The sequence below is a fragment of the Vidua macroura genome, chromosome 3 (assembly GCF_024509145.1).
Source record: "Vidua macroura isolate BioBank_ID:100142 chromosome 3, ASM2450914v1, whole genome shotgun sequence".
Taxonomy (NCBI): Eukaryota; Metazoa; Chordata; class Aves; order Passeriformes; family Viduidae; genus Vidua; species Vidua macroura.
Window position 1 is genome coordinate 68,947,799 of NC_071573.1, and position 16,600 is coordinate 68,964,398.

Sequence of the window (16,600 nt, forward strand, 5' to 3'; positions counted from 1 at the left end):
GCATTCTTTGTCCTACAGATTTCAACCAGTTCCTGTCCTGATGCCCCATTTTGGAAGAAAGGCTGGTGCAGTGGTGAGATCAGTAAAGATCAGTGAGAGCAGTAAAAATTTTGCTGGTGGAGATAAAGATCAGTCTAGAGTTTAGTATAAAGCCTTGCCTCAAACCATATAGCTCCTACAAGCAAGACCAACTTTTTGGAAGGTGTCCTCATGTTCGTACTTCAACCAAGCCTGTTTCTCCATCAGTGATCATAATGGGCCACTATGATAACTAATTTATGCCCTTTTTTATGCTTTTCACAAGGCAACAGATTCAAATAAGCAATTTTCACAGTCTTTCACACAGAGGTTCTATTTCTAGTATTACAGTGGAGAAATGAAAAATAGATTGGGCCAGAGGAGGAGCCAAGCTTAAGAAATAGTCTGCTTAGTGCACTTTTTTCAGCGTCAGTTTCTTTTCTCTTTGACACAAATGCCCTTCCCTAACAGTAGTTGGAGAATTTGTGGGTTTTTAACATGCTACCTTTGGGATAGGCAAAAATCTCAGCCACACCAAACAAGCACCTCTGACCTTGCCCGTTCTGCTTTCTGCTGCAGTTGTCACATCAAGAGCATTTTCATTTTAACTCTAGTGTGACAGCTATGATGCTACTCACATTGCTGCCTCTGGCCAGGCAGGTCTTTGAGTCTGGGCTCCAAGCAGCCCTGCAGCCTTTGGGCAGCTGTATTCAGCCTCCTCATCCCTGGGGGAATCTGGGCCACGAGTGCCAGAGAGCATGTGGTACCCAAGCCTGGGGCCGAGTACATAACAGAGAGCCAGCATAGGTAGGTGGGTGTAACATCATCGTGGATGGTAAATAAGAGGTTAAGAAAGATGTGTACTCACCACATAGGATAGATAAGGTCAGGTGGGTTTATTTGTAAGCAAGGAAGCTCCATTCAGAAATCTATAGCTCAAAGTTGCATCCATTCATGTGTTATACCAAGTAAATAACTTGTTTTAAAAAATAAAACCAAAGTGAAAACCAGACATTGATGGTCTAGCTTTGAGGATGAGGAGATGTTGGGGGTTTTCAGGCTTTAATTTCTAAGTGAAGTGGCATGACTTCCAGAGTTTTAAAACTTGTTCCTCCTTTTCCCCAGAAATAACTTGGTTTGCATTGCACTCAGTAAGATCAGCTTTCAGAGGCTGTCTTCCCTTAGGAGCAGCTTTGCTGTTCCCTTCTGTGCACTGCATTAGTTTGATCACTGGTCTGAAAGCATGCAGTGGGTCTGGAAGGAGCATCATTCCCATTCTGTGTATTGGGTTTGCATGGCCAAGCTATCATAGTGGGGGGATGGGGGGGGTGCCTGAGAAGAGGCTGTGACCTTGTGGGAGGCCTATGGGGTGGACCCATGCTGGACAAGTTAATGGAGAACTGTCTCCCATGTAGGGACCCCATGCTGGAACAGGGGAAGGACTTCTCTCTCTCCCTGAGCTGCAGGAGAAACAACCAGTGATGAGCTGACCATAAAACCCATTCCCTGTCTCCCTGCACCACTGAGGGAGGAGCTAGAGCTGGGAAGGAGGGAGGGGTGTGGATAAAGGGGTTTTTAAGGCCTTATTTTACTTCTCATTATCCTGCTGTGATTTTGTTAGCAATAAATTCAATTGATATCTCTAGTTCTAGCCTGTTTTGCCCGTGACACTATTTGCTGAGCGATCTATCCTGGTCCTTATCTCAACTCATGAACCCTTTGTTATATTTTCTCTTCCCTGTCCAGCTGTGGAGTGAGAGAGACTTTGGTGGGTGCTTGGCATCCAGCCAGGGTCAACCCACTACAGTCTAAGAGAAGAAAGCAATAGCAAAGTAGCCTAAAACAATCATTCTCCTCACTGGACTTCACGTGTCCCAAAGTAATCTGTATAGCTCATCAGTTTGCTTGCAGGGACACTCCCTAGTTACAGTAATGTTTCCTGTCTTCTGGAAAAGCAGCATTGCCCAGATCCATGCTATTTGCACATCTGCTGTACTCCATCTAATCAAGCTCCTAAGAGCACACCAAAATACTTTCCAGTGTTTTCTTCCGCCACAATTGGAAACTCCACATCCTTTTTTGTGTCACAGTAACTCTTAAAGTAACTGTAACTTAAAGTTCCTACAACTTTTCTAGGAAAAGCCAAGCAGTATTGCATTTCTGTCCCCAGTCCATATGGACAGTAGTTTTTTATTGTACTGAGCATTAGAGTGGCCATATCCTGTGGCATCCTGAGATTACTGAAGGTTTCACTAATAAAGCTGGATGGTGGGAGGTTATTTGATTTTTGGTCTTCTCAGGGAATAAAAAGCTAATGGAAAAGCCATCTTTTGGGAATTGGATGTTGTCTTCTTGGTCAAATAGTAATTCTTGAAACATCATGAGCACAAGATGATTTTTCATAGAATTCTACAATGATAGAATAGTCTGGGTGGGAAGGGACCTCTTAAAGGTCATCTAGTCCAGTCCTACCTTAAGCAGGGATATCTCAGGTTACTCAAGAGCTCTGTCCAGCCTGAACCTGAATGTTCCCAGGGATGGGGCATCCATGACCACTCTGGGCAACCTGCTCCAGTGTTTTACCACCTTCATTATAAAAAACCCTTTCTTATACCTAATCCAAATTTAGTCTCCTTCAGTTTAAAACCATTACCCCTTGTCCTATCCCAACAGGCTCTGCTAACAGGCCCCCTTCAAGTACTGGAAGGCCACAGTAAGGTTTCCCCAGAGCCTTCTCTTCTCCAGGCTGAACATTCCCAATTTTCTCAGCCATTTCTCATTTCAGGGACTTTCTCTGGACTAGCTCCAACAGGTCCACGTCATTCCTGTGCTGGGACCCCAGAACTGGATGCAGAGTTCTGGGTGGAGTCTCACCAGAGCAGAGCAAAGGGGCAGAATTCCCTTTCTTGCCCTGCTGGCAAATCTGCTTGGGATGCAGCCCAGGACATTTTTTGCTTTCTGGGCTGCAGGTGCCCATTGCCAGCTCATGTCCAGCCCCTCATCCACCAACACCCACAAGTCCTTCTCGGCAGGGCTGCTCTCACTCTATTTGTCCTCCAGCCTGGATTGATACCAGATGTTGCCCCAACCCAGGTGGAAGAGCTGTACCCAACAGAAGAATAATGCTGAGTATTTTATTTCACAGATTTAAGGATTTTAGGATAAACTTTTAAGGGGTCTGGAAGCATACTGCAAGCAGAATATCATTTATTATTTATTAAGAATTGAAACTCTTGGGTATTCATTAGGAGAGAGGAGTTGTACAGACTGCTCAGATATTCTCTCTATGGTGTTAGAAGTGAAGATATGACAGACTCCAGCTATCAAAAGAGAAACACTAAAACTTGCAGGATAAGAGAAGATAAGATATATTCTATAGACTTCTATAGAATAGGTTTGTAAACATAAACAGGCCATTTAAGAGGTAAAATGTATACCTGAAGTACTGCTATTTTTATAATCTGACTAGTAATCCAATTGATTTAGACATAAAAGTCTTTGAAACTCTGTTTTTAAATTAGCAGTTCATGTCAAAAAACGGAATTTCTTTGGCAAATCCTAGGTATGTCAGCCCTTGCTGGATGTATGAATTCCAGTGAGGAACATGAGGATTACTTGCTTTAGTTTCATAACCAGGGTTTACTGTGAGGGAAGGGAAAGGGGAAAGGAGAAAGGAGAAAAGAAAAGCAGGGCATTTTCCTGGATTAAACTGTGATGAAAAAACCTGGCTTGACTCACTTTCCAGGGACAAAAAAAATGACTATTATTTCAGACAGCAATGTCTCTTTCTTGTTCTTTTTTCTACCTTTTTGTTAAACAAAGGGAAGTGAAGAGCTGTTTATGTTTTTCCTCCCCCTTCTGTCTCCTCAGGGTTTTTCTTCCAGCACACAGTTCGTTATCAGGTTTCAGAGTGTGCTCTGCAGCACTGAGTAAAGCACTGGATAAAAATACCAAACATTTGATATCTTAGAACAACAAATCAGTTGGGAAGGAGCTTTTCTGCTGCTGTTGCTTCCATCCATGTTGTACTTAAGGATGTACTGCCAAAATAAAAGCAAAGAATGCAGTTTGTTAGTGGTTATTTATATACAAACAGATGAGTTACCGGTAACAGTTATTTTCGCAGCCTTTAATATGTAAGGGAAGCAAAGCACAGCAGAAGTTCTCACCCCAAAACATGAGGTAATTCAGCTGATTAAAAGACAAGGATATGAAAAAAGGTGCAGATTTTTGTTCAAAACACACATTTATAAAACTAATATTGAGAACACAATGTGAACAAAACATGCATGGTTTTTTTTCTTGTAGTATCTTGAAAACAGCAAGGCCAGAAAGTTTGGGTTGATGCTGCCTTGGGTTTGTGGTGCTTAACAGACCAGTAGCATTTTGTAGTCTAATGAAAAAGTAAAATATCTTTGGAAATATTCTTGCTGGATAGTGAGGAACGCCCAAATGTTTGTTCAGTGTGTTCTGATATGTTGTGAGCCTCTGTGATCTAACAACAGCAGTTTGGAGTCAGTAATATAGGAGAACCTTAACTCTGTGCAGAATCTGATGTCTGCAGAGGCTTGTTATTTATTAGTCTGTTTTCATCATTTTGAAGACCTAACTGTGGTCCACTTCAGGAGCCACTCAAAGCGTTTGCTCCTAGTTTATAAATACGTAACACCAAAAATATGGTGGGTGGATGCAGCTGATAAATGAAACACAAGAAACCAGTGCTGAAGTGTTGGTCTGCAGATTAGGGAATACTTAAATCAGTAATCTAACCTTTCTTTTTGCAATTATCCCTGTGAAAGGAGGCATTAAGGAGAGGCCTGTAAGAGTATGAGAGTTTTCTGGAGAGGTTCCTCAATGCACAACAGGCAGCAGAAGAAACAGTGCCCTACTTTTCCTTTCTCCTTTCCCTTGCCTTGCAGTAAAACCCACATATGAAACTAAACCAAGTACTCCTCGTGTTTGAAAATGGGAGGTGCTGCAGTAATCTAAGCAGAGCCATGCTGTGACCACGACATAGATAATTGAGAGCCTAAATATAAATACAAGGAATTAGTGGGGAGACCATGCCAGGGGTGGTTATAGTGACAGGATAGGAATATGATCCTTGCCCAGACACTGCAAATGGATATCGTTAGGAGGAAATTACCCTGACAGGATAAGAGGAAAAGGGGGTTTGTAGGTGGATGGTCAGGAAAGGCTGAATGATACAGATGGTTTTTTTCTAAGCATCTTTAATAATTAAACACAGCCAGGACATGAGGATACAGACTAAAGACCAAATCCAAGGTTACAGCCAGGTTACCGGCCTAAATGCTACACAGTGTAAGGATTTTATTCCCTGTCGTGGCTAACCCCAGCCAGTAACTTAAATACCACACATACACTTGCTCATTCCCACTGCCCACCCCCAAGCCCCCCAGAAGTGGGATGGGGAGGAGAATCAGAAAAAACGTAAAACCTTTTCTTTTTATCTTGACAGGCTAATACCCTCCTGCTGATATCCAAGAGGTTGAGATAATAACAGTTTAATAGCTGAAATAAAGTAAAATATAATAATAATTTTATTGGAAATGAAAAAGAGGCATATAAGCCAAGAAAAACAAATTATGCACAATACAGTTTCTCCCAGCTTCTTGTGTACCTCCTCACTGGCAGAGCATGAGAAAGTGAAAAGTCCTTGACATAGGATGAACTCTACTTATCAGAAACTAAAACATCATTATGTTACTGACATTATTCTCATACTAAATTCAAAACACAACATTGTACCAGCTACTAGGAAGAAAGTTAACTCTATCCCAAACAAAACCAGACATTTCTACAAATCAAAATGTAGAGTGGATAAATGAATCTGTATTGAAGAAGGTGATAGAATTATTCCTCACAAATAAGTTTACAAAAAATACAAGGTTTTGGGTTCTGGAGGTGGGACAAGCAAACTCCTCAAAAGGACATCCTGCAAGAAGAAAGTGGAGGATTCCCAGGATAGGATAGTATCATGGAAGCCAGGAAGAGGATAAGCTAACAGAAAGTGCAACATCGAGGTGCTGGTTTCTAGATTCAGTCACGGAGAAACTGAAGTGTCCCTGCTGGTTCTCCTGCAGAGCTGCTTGGCAGGACCTGCTAAGTCAGGAGAATGAGTTCTGCAGATACTTTTCAGCAGGGCAGTGGGGCAGGGCGAGCACAAAGCTTGCAGTCAGTGTGCAGGCTTCCTCTGAAACACCTCTGCATGCCTGTGCTGCCAGTCTTACCTCTGGTGCTGTTAAAAAGAGAGTACTGGGAGAGAGGTGTAAACTAAAGCTTAGAGTGACTTGCAGCTAATGTTTGGTGAAAAGCACTTCAGCAGAGGAATCAAGGGGTTACATAGAAAAGAAAAAGTAGCAAAGGGCCTGGCCTTACTCTCAGAGTCAAGCAACATGAGTCACCATCCCTTGAGGTATTTAAAAGACTTTAGGGACATGGTTCAGTGGTGGATTTGGAAGTGTTAGGTTAACAATTGGACTCAGTGATCTTAAAGGTCTTTTCCAACCTAAATGTTTCTATGATTCTGTGAAGGTAGTCACTTTTTAATTATTTCTTCTGAGAAAGCTGTGGTTCTTTAGTGGAGATGTTTTGCTTGGCATTTGACTTGTCTTGTGAGCAGCTTTGTTCTTTTTTGGTTTGGGAACAGTCAAATATGATAGTATCTGTAATAACCAGCACAGATGGAGGGAGTGCAGGTCAGCAGCAATGAACTTCTGGGCTGACACTGAAGGCAATACTGCTGGACAGTCCTGGTCGCCAGGAGTAGCAGAGTTTGTCTTGAAGTCCCTGCAGCATGACCTCACAGAATGTTTTCACAAAGGCCCATGCTCAGTGTGAGGGTTTCAGAAATTCCTCTTAATTTCTGGAATTTTGAATTTTCCATTTTTTGCAATGCATTTGTTTTCCTTAAGCACATCACATATTACATTTCACGGTTCCTGCTGTCAGAGAGGGAAGGCACCAAATCCTGCCCATTGTGAGTAAGCCAAGAGGGTAACATTGGGAGCAGTGTTCCGCTCACCACTGGATCCTAAAAACCCTCTGCTGAGAAAGAAAATAATCCAGATTACCTTGCAGTAGATGAGGACCTGAAATAGGACATCAGTGCGGTTGTGTTTCACTTGTCATAGCCAAAAGAAATTAGTATGATTGAGCAAACCACATGTGTTGTAGATAGAGTTGTATTTGGTTAATATTCCTGTAATTGACTGTGGATTTGTATGCCCTTCACAGGCATGAATAACCGTGAAGTCTTGGAGCAAGTAGAACGAGGTTATCGGATGCCGTGTCCCCAGGACTGTCCCATCTCCTTGCATGAGCTTATGATTCACTGCTGGAAAAAAGACCCAGAGGAGCGTCCAACTTTTGAATATTTACAGGGTTTTCTTGAAGACTACTTCACTGCAACAGAACCCCAGTACCAGCCTGGAGACAACCTGTAAATCCCTGGTTTCCAGACACTGTCATGAATTACCAGGTATTTCTCAGCCCTGTCCCACCTGCTCTCCACCTTCCAACTCTGTGATCGGCTTCTCCAGAGTGCAACATCTTCCAGCACTGCAGTGCACAGGAGGGGCTGCAGCTGGGAACTTCCACAGCCCTTGCCTATGACCACTTGTCCTAATAATCTGAATGTCCTGGATGAAAAGGAGAAAAACACTTGTTTTTTCTTAATCAAAGACTCCAAAACTGCATTGTATTGATGTTATGTAAACTGCAAAACCTCTGTTCATTGTAAATAGTAACTCAGTGCCAATAACTGATCCTAGTGCTTTCCTTTTTTTAAAATGCAAAACCTATGTGATTTTAACTAGTCTTCTCCTGATTCAACTAAAAGTATTATTTTCCAGAAGTGGCCTCTTTGTCTAAAACATTTTTTTTTCATGTTTTAACAAATAAAAAATCAGGACAGGTGTTTGGGTTTTTGCTTTTTTTATATATAAAATATATATAATATATATACATACCTGTACATACAGTATATGGGTGCTATTGCAGAGGAGGCTCATTTGGAATTGAATGAATCCTGCTGCAGCTGTACCCAGAAAGCGATAATTTTACTGCAGACATGAAAACACTGGTGGGATTCTGAAAGCCAGTGATCTAATTTTTGGCTTTTGCCAAGCATGATTTTTTTAAATTGGATTGCACTTTTTGTTTATGATTATGTACCTGTAGATGGTTGTAACTTTGCTCTTTCAGGAATCACGTGCTGTATTTACAGTAATGTTTCCAATGTTTGACAAGTGTGTGATGATTTGTTCTTGAAATTAAGACAAACATATTTAAAGCAAGAAAAATACACCATCACCATTTGAACTGGAAAATTGAAACTGCAAGGACTTCTTGTATCAAAACATGTATACTGAAATGTTTCAAAAAGATTTATTAAGCAGTGTAACCACATTCAGATGGTCTTAAAATAATAGCATTTTAGCCATGTCCCCCTGCTAAACTGTTGGCCATGCAACTAGGATATTTCTGTTTTATGTGTAACATTTTTCCATTGTAAAATAAGTGTGTTGAGTGTCCTGTACTGCTAATGAAATTACTTTCTCTGTGTCTGCAAGTTCTCCAGTGAAATTACTATGCACTTCTTTACATTTCATGGGGGATGCACAGAACAAAGTATTACCTTTTCAGTTGTCTGTACCAGCCTTGAATTACTTACATTTAACGAAAAAAACACAAAAAAAAAATCCTTTCTATTGAGTTTTTAATACTGAGTTGCAAATTTTAAAGTCTTAATTACATTTTGTTATGGTTTATTCACAAGTTTACATTTTAAAACTGTTTAACTTTCTTAATTTAGTAATTAAAAAAAAAGAGCATTTTACATTTGGATAGTTGTTTTTTTGTTTAAACTGTGGAGCTAATGGTGGACATGAGATTAAAAACTTTTCAAGAAGGGGTGTCATGCCATTTGGGGCATCATATTTCATAGGAGTATGCAGACCAATTACCTATGGGACATCATTTTCCAAATTATGAAGTCAGTATGTTTTTAAATAGCTGGAGTTCAACTGTAAGGAAGATGGCTGAATGCTTAGCTAGTCTCTCATTTCTCTCTTCTACAGCAGTTTGTTCTTTATTAGTTCTGTTGCATTTAACATGAATACTTTTACATTTACAAGTGTTGCAGGAAAAGCTTTTCTATGTCTTGTATTGCTGTTACTGCTTTAAAAGATTGTGGCCAACTAAGACTTCCTGACAGTTGAAACTTTTTTTTTAATTATTTAGCACTTAGATTATGAATTCATATTCTGAAGATTCACACATTTTCTAAAGAGAACCTTTCTTCATTTGTGAAAACTAACCCAATAATCAACTGAGATTCAGAGAACAAATTGTCATCGTTTTAATATTTTCTATACAAAACTTTGACTGAAAATCCTCTTGCAAAGGAGGCTTCCACACTTAGCCTTTCTCAAAGTGTGAATTTATATGGCAATGTTGCTTGGTACCAGATTTCCATGATAAATTGGTTAACGTTTTACATGTAGAGTCTATAAGTAATGTTATGTACATTATCTATTCAATGTTGCTGTACCTGCAGCTGTGGAGTACTGAAGAGGCCATGATCCTTGTTGGACTTCTAGCTTCCTCTTAGTACTTACAAAGCAAGTCGTGGCCCTCTTTTTTTTTCCCACAGCTACCCCCCTGCCTTAAAATATCATCCATGGAACTGAGGACTCCATAGTAACTCAGTGGGCTGGTGAAGCCAAAATGTCACCTCCTCAGCCCAGAGCCCGGTGGCGAAGCGTGGCCATTCTGCCAAGTTCCTTAGCAGCCTTTGCTATGCCACAAACTTAAGTGCAGTTTCCATCTGTAATGCGGGACGAGCCTAAAACGTTAAGTTTGCCTATGTTTCTCTTTGGAAGTAAGACTCAGATGGGGCATTGTTGGGGTTTTATGGCCTTTATTTCTGATTCTTGGGTTTGCTGTTTCTTGTATTGCATTCGGTCTCTGAGTACCATGTTGGTCTCTGCCGGATCTCTGCCTGCAGCTGGCTTGTGTGCAGACTGGTGCCACTGTTGAGTGGCAAATCCAGACCATTTCTCATCGGTAGCTCTTCTGCTTCTTTTTCTTAATGTTGGGAGTTTTGTTGTTTGGGTTTTTTAATCTCTCAAATAAAAACATTAGCAAAAAATTTAAACAAGGTTGTTAGGTTTTTTTGCTATAAATTAATAAAAGCCTTTTCTTAAGCACTGTGTATGCACCACAAGTAGTTGTGTGGTGACTGTAAAAGTAGAATTTATGAGATTAAGAATCTTCTGTTCCTTCCAATAATTTTTTAATGTTAGACTAAATAAATTCCACCCAGGTAAAAACAATTGGCCAAATGCTTCCCTCACCAGCCCACCTTATTCCCAACCAATTCATGGTGTGGTGGCTGATTTCCAGAAGAGGTCTTCTAGAAGACCTACCAGCAGCAGAAAGGACTCCATGGGGTGACACAGGCGTCTATAAGCCAAATTTAATCCAAGATCGGTCTCAGGAAAAGTGACAAGTGGAAATGGGACACTGCTGCGAAAGGGATGGTTAGTATGGTTATTATATTTCTGTGAGAAGGCACTTACGTGAGACTTGGTGGTCTTTGAAAAAGACAAAAGGCACTAACATGATATTCTTTGGCTTTTGCAAACAGTGCTCAATGTAGTTCTGGGTGACGCTCCGCTTTTGATTTAATTACCACTGTAGAAAAATAAAGTAAATACGAAACAGAAAAGTGATTAACTGCTAAAATTACAAGAATAATCACAAATGGAAAATCTGTCTCCAGTGTGAGTGTTTCTCCTGAAGCCTCTAGACTGGAAAGGACTACCTGCAGCCCAAGAAGGCAGATTGCTAAATATCTCGATCTTGCCACATAACTTCAAGGTGAGTGGAAAGTTGCTCAAATTTATTTCAACATGCACCATCCTTTTCTCAAGAGCTGCAATAAAAAAATGCAGCACGCTAATGAATACTACCATATTGTACCCAAGGAGTTTAAGGGCCTCACACAAGGCTGAGCCCAAGCATGCAAGAGCTATTAGGAGATATACAGTAGCTCCTCTTCTAAAGTGTAGACAATATTCATTCATCAAAGAAGCCCTTTCCTGTCTAATGGGAAATTACCACCAGCAGTGCAGACAAAAGGATATTTATTTTCTCCAGTTGTGTCAGTTTGAGGGTCTGTCTGTCTTTCAAGAATAATTGAAGTCTGTTTGTAGCTCAGAAATCTCATTGTGTTCTGCAGTCTTGGAAAGCAGTGATTATAATTTCCTGTGACTCATACACAGGGATATTTTATCACTGAGGGGACTCCTGTCAACTGGAGCAGCATTCCCTGCCGTCTTCACTGAAGAAAGGGGCACTATAGTTTCAGACTTTCCTGCAAAGAACAAACCAGAACCCGTGGCCTTTCTGCAGAAAAGGAAAAGAGGGCCCTTGCTGGGATTGCCACATGAGTAAGGTGCTAGTGTCTCCCTCTCAGTGCTTCTAAATTTCTCAGAACTTCTGACAGCTAAAACCAGGCTGCTGAGGTCCATTTTGAATGTTAGAGAGGAAATACTGTCTTCCCTTAAGTCAGTGAAATATTTTCTGTTGACTTTTAATACAGAGCCTGTTCTTATGTGTGTGTGTACAGTTATCTGTAACACAAAAGGAAATTCACACATAAAAACATCTACACAAACATCAATCTATCTCCTTGTATTTCTCCCTTGTAGCTGAAAGCTTAACAAAAATGTAAAACTGGGACATGAATAGATTAGAGGACAAAATGTTGTTAACAACAAAAGAGCTGCTCTTTTTTTCTTCTTGTTTTCCTTTTTTTTTTTTTTTCCCTGCTGGTTTGCACTACATGATCTGTTACAATCCCTATTCCCAAACCGGGAGAGGTGGTAGCAGCAAGCACTGCTGCTACAGCCCAGAGATGCTGTGGGTCTCTGGCTACTGCAAAGAGCAGCCTGCAGCTATCTTAAAGTCGGGGAGAGAAAACATTTCTCCCAAGGGCATGGCTGCAGTTTGGAGCCTGCAGTGGGAGTGTGCAGGAGTGCAGAGAGAACTGCCCTCCCAGGAAAAGCAGGTCATTAGCCAGTAGGCACTGCATCGTATGGTGGAAAGGCAGAGCCAAAGGTTGCAGCACCAGCTGTGTTTGCAGCACCAGCTGTGCTCACAGCGCCTGTGCTTCCTTGTGCCCAGGGATTTGGGTGATGAGATTAGAGCAGGCTGAGGAGCGTGAACTGCGGTTTCTGCTTCCAAATGTAAATATCTTCTCTGTTACAGCATAGAGGAAAATAGTGTATGTTCAAGATGAGGAAAAAAACACCACAGGATTGGTGTGGCCTGTAACTGTAAGGCAAGTGTTGGTTCTGCCTGACCAGGCCAGATGGAAGTTGGATTGTTTGGCTCATTGTTGGGAATAACTCAGCATTAAGCTCTGTGAATGGCTAAAAGGGCAAAGAGTAAAGAAATGAGATTATCCTTCTTCCCCTACAGCCAGGCTAGAGCTTGCCAAGGGCTCTGGTTTGCTTTTTTGTGCATCAGCATTTGTTGCTGAGATCCTGCACCCAGAGCTTTGCTCAGCTACCTATTGTCACAGCTTCACACAAAATTCCTGAGCCCTGAAATGGATGAATTCTAATCTGGAAAAAGAAAAAAGAATGCAGGGCTGCTTTGTGACTCCTGGGGCTCCACCTCATGCCAGAGGCCTGTCTGTGAGCCCTGGCATTCCCTGTGCTTTATTCACTGCTGCAGTTCAGGCTCTGGGCTGCCTCTCAGTTCCACAGGCTGCTGGATTTCCCCAGCTAGAAAATGCTACTCATGTAGGAAGGGTCCCTGGTGTTGGGAAAGGGCTGCAGGGGTCCCAGCACATCGCTCCTGGCACCACACATGGCCTGGGCCATCACTGTTCCTGGGACAGGCTTCCAGGAAAGAGTGGCAATGCAGAAGGGGCCTGCAGCTTCCCTGGAGGCCCTTTGGACACCCAGAGCTGCCATGCTCTGTTAGCAGCAGCTCAGGCGCAAGTGTGTGGAGCTGCTGACAAGTCTTGGGGTGACTTGGCTGGGGCTGTGTTGCTACAGCCCATAGTCCCAGTGACAATGGAGAAGCAGATGCTAAATCCTACCCTCCTAAAAAAGCAAAGGCAACGAGCCACATGGGGAGCAGCTTTGTGTCTTAAAGAGAGAGGACTAGGTACGTTTGATCACAGACGTGCTCAAGTGCTCCCTCAAATTCCCATGCCTCCCAAAAGCAGTGCAGCCGCCAGCTGAGCTTTGTCTATGACCTCATATATATCCAGTGTATAAAACACATACCACATATCGAACATTTGCATATGTTACATGTCTTTTGTTCCACTTGGGTGGCCTTTTCCTCCCCTCCCCCCATGACTCATCCACGCAGCTCCCATCACATTATTCTGGACGTGTCATTTCTGAAGGACTACACATCCCTGTCCTGCAGAGAATGAGGGCTCTGTTAATTGTCAAATGTTGAGTGGGTAATGATCAATGGGTGACTAATTGGATGCAAGAGGGAATAAAATAGGTATTACTTAGCTTCTGCTCTTAATTAAGAGGATACATAATGCTGTGGGGAAAATCTTAACAAATGGCAGGAGGGGCTTTTGTCATTATGCAGGGTTTAATTACATGCATTGCACAAGCCAACATCCAGGTACTGTTTTCTTTCCTTTCAGGTGTCTCTCCAGGGTGTCACTGAAAAATGCCAAAGCAAGAGCCTTAAAATAAAGTAAGTGGAAAATATTTTTGCAGGCACATGCCTAGCAGTGTAAACAGCAAGACATAGAAGAAAGCCCCTGTTTTCCTCACAGTGCAAAAGCAGCAAGGGACATGCAGAGAACCAGAGTGAGACCATAGTGCACATTATGCTGAGGCAGAGGGGGTTAAAGGCTCACTGCAATGTCTCCAGGTTAATTCACAGCACCAATGTTAAAAGAGGAGCAACGTGACAGTGCTTTATTTAAACAGTTAATCATTTGGAAGCAAAAAGATTCATGATTTATTTCTCCAAATACAGAGATGGGGTAGGAAATATGAGAAGGGGCACTCAATACCAACACTTTCTTCTTAATGAAAAAAGAAATATTACAACTCCTGCAGGATTAGGAACCTTTTTAGGGAAAAAAAAAAAAGGTCCACGTTACTTGCCTTGCCAAAGAAAACCATCCTGCACTTGAATCTGTTCTTTCTATGACAGGCCCAATATGACTCATCACGTTCTGCTTGTAAATAATGTACAGATGAGATTCTAACTTTAGAGAGTTCAGAGTTTTATCTGGCTTTCAGTGAGTAAAGTCAGTAGTGTAGGAAGACTTCAAATATATAAAAGAGGCCTTCAGAAGGCAGTTATGATGGCTTCAGTTTTGGGGATGAGGGAGGTTTTTGAAATGCTGAAATAAACTTGGGTATCTGTTGTCCAAGTTTCCTAATCCAAAAATGAGTTAATTGACAACAGTTTCTACAGCTTTGTGGGAGGGTACTTAGGTTTGGGCCAGACCTTTGAAACCCACTGGCAGACAGTGCTGTTAACAGATTCAGCAGAGTGTGACTTCCAAGCTATTTTCCCCCTCTTTGTCAGGCTGTTAATAAAGTACCTAATGCTCAAGTGAAAGCAAACTGCTCCAAATATCTGCTGTTTTCTGGGGCTTGGCAAGTTAAAGAGGGGACAGAGACTGGTTCTTTGGCCTCATCTGCAGACACCATTAGGTCTCTGCATTTCTGGACCTGGAAGTACTCACACAAGGGACAGATCTCACAACCAGAACCTTCCTCTCCTGGCCAACTGACAGCTGTCTACAGGGGTGGCAGGTGGACACTGTTGCTTGCTGGATGTTACAGACCAGTGTGCAGGGTTTGACCAGCGGAGAACAGAGAACTGTCCATACCCATTGTCGGTGAGGGAAGCCATCCACGGCGTGAAAAGAGGTGCTTGATGGCTCCTTAGCAGAGCCTTTTACAAAGAAACCCCACAAATGTGGGTATTGATGAAGCATTCCACGGGACACCCTGCCTGCCAAGTCCCCATGCTGCTTGCATTCCCTGAGGAGCTGGTCATTGCACAGCAAACACTACATACATCCCTCACACACGTCCCAGGAAGGTCAGGCGCTCCCCAGAGCAACTCTCCCTCCCTGCTTCCATCCTGTCAACATTCATCAAGGTCCTATTTTGGTTCCTGTGTGGCCGTGGGCCCCTCACTGCCCTCACCCACTGTGGCACACAGGTGGCAGTGGAGCAGTCACTGCTCCCGAGCTGGAGGCCGGGTGGGAAAACTGGCAGGAGAGGCAGCCACCCAAGCCCAGTGTGGTGCAACTCGGGGCTCAGGCAGCCTTGATGAAAATGCCGGCTGTCAGGGTGTTCATGGTGCAACACAGCTGTGCAGCAGAGGCCAGGCCAGAGGGATTAAACCTTCAGCTGACTCAAATGACTGTGGTTATAATGCAGCCACTCCAGCCGTAAGCATCTAGTGCTCATCACATCTGGGGCTGGCTGGGACCAGCAGGGACTGTCCAGGAAGTCTGGCAGCAGTCAAGGACAACTTCAGAGTGCTCCAAAAGGGAGCCCTGGTATCCTGCTGGCCTTTGCCTTGGCACAGGATGGAGGAAGTGAGGAAGGAGGGGGTCAGGATGGCCAATTCCAGGGCCAGGCTGATGTGGGATTTCTCACGAGGGAAGGTAAGCCCAGGCTGCAGGGCATCACTGCACTGCCATCAATACAATCACACTTAGTGCTCAGCTGGGGCACATGCTGCTCTCAGCTGCCTGAAGGAAACCTTCAAAAATGTGGGCAGTCATTCCCTAATGAGAAGAGATAATTGCCTGGGTCACTGCTTTGCCTTTGGACCAGAAAGAGGGGCTGGCAGAGTGGCGGGCAGGCAGAGACAGCCCTTCCCGGGGGCAGGAATGCTGGGTATGTGGCTCCTTGCTCGGCCCGCAGTGTCACAGGAGGGGCACAGGAAGGAGCAGCGGTGGCACTGCCAGAGCGAGGAGCTTGGGGGATGGTTCCGATGTCCCTGTGTGCGCAGGCAGACCTGCCAGGCATTGAGGCAGCTGTGGTGGCCGCCTACGGTCACCTGGAGGATGAGGAGCCGTGCCAGGCCGCAGCTAAGTGAACCTCCTTCTAGGGTTAAACTAAGAAAATGAGACTGGAGATCAGGAAGAGCTTCTCGGCAGGGAGATGCGCTGCGTGGGGGGGCAGGACAGTGGTGTGGGCTGGGATAAAAGCGGCCAGAGCGGCTTTCCTGGGGCAGCTCACCGGGCATCTCCGGAGCTGTTCGGCTTTCAGGAGCTGTGAGAACACGGAAGTTTCAGCTTGTAGGAAAAGGGAGTTTCTGCTCCTTGAGAGTGTAGAAACTTGGAAGTGTTTAGAAATTTAACCTAAAAGAAAGAACCAGTCGAGAAATCCTTTTTTTTGTTGTTGTTCTTTATATAGTTCTTACACGCATCATGTGATTTGTCTTCAGTAGTCTGAATCACAGCTGATTTAACATTTGGCCCTGACAGCAAGCGACCGAGGGCTGAAAGCAAGGGATGGCTTTCCCGACGAGG

At 43.3% G+C, this 16,600-nt stretch overlaps 1 protein-coding gene across 4 annotated transcripts in view; it reads left to right on the forward strand.

The window, feature by feature from the left end:
* Nucleotides 1–10,775, forward strand: part of FYN (FYN proto-oncogene, Src family tyrosine kinase) — a 138,744-nt gene extending 127,969 nt beyond the window's left edge. For all 4 annotated transcript variants that reach the window (XM_053972860.1, XM_053972862.1, XM_053972863.1 and 1 more), the window contains one exon: nt 7,276–10,775. In XM_053972860.1, coding sequence (XP_053828835.1) covers nt 7,276–7,484 — 209 coding nt within the window. In that variant the 3' untranslated portion in view covers nt 7,485–10,775. The remainder of the gene's footprint in view (nt 1–7,275) is intronic.
* Nucleotides 10,776–16,600: the final 5,825 nt, after the last annotated feature.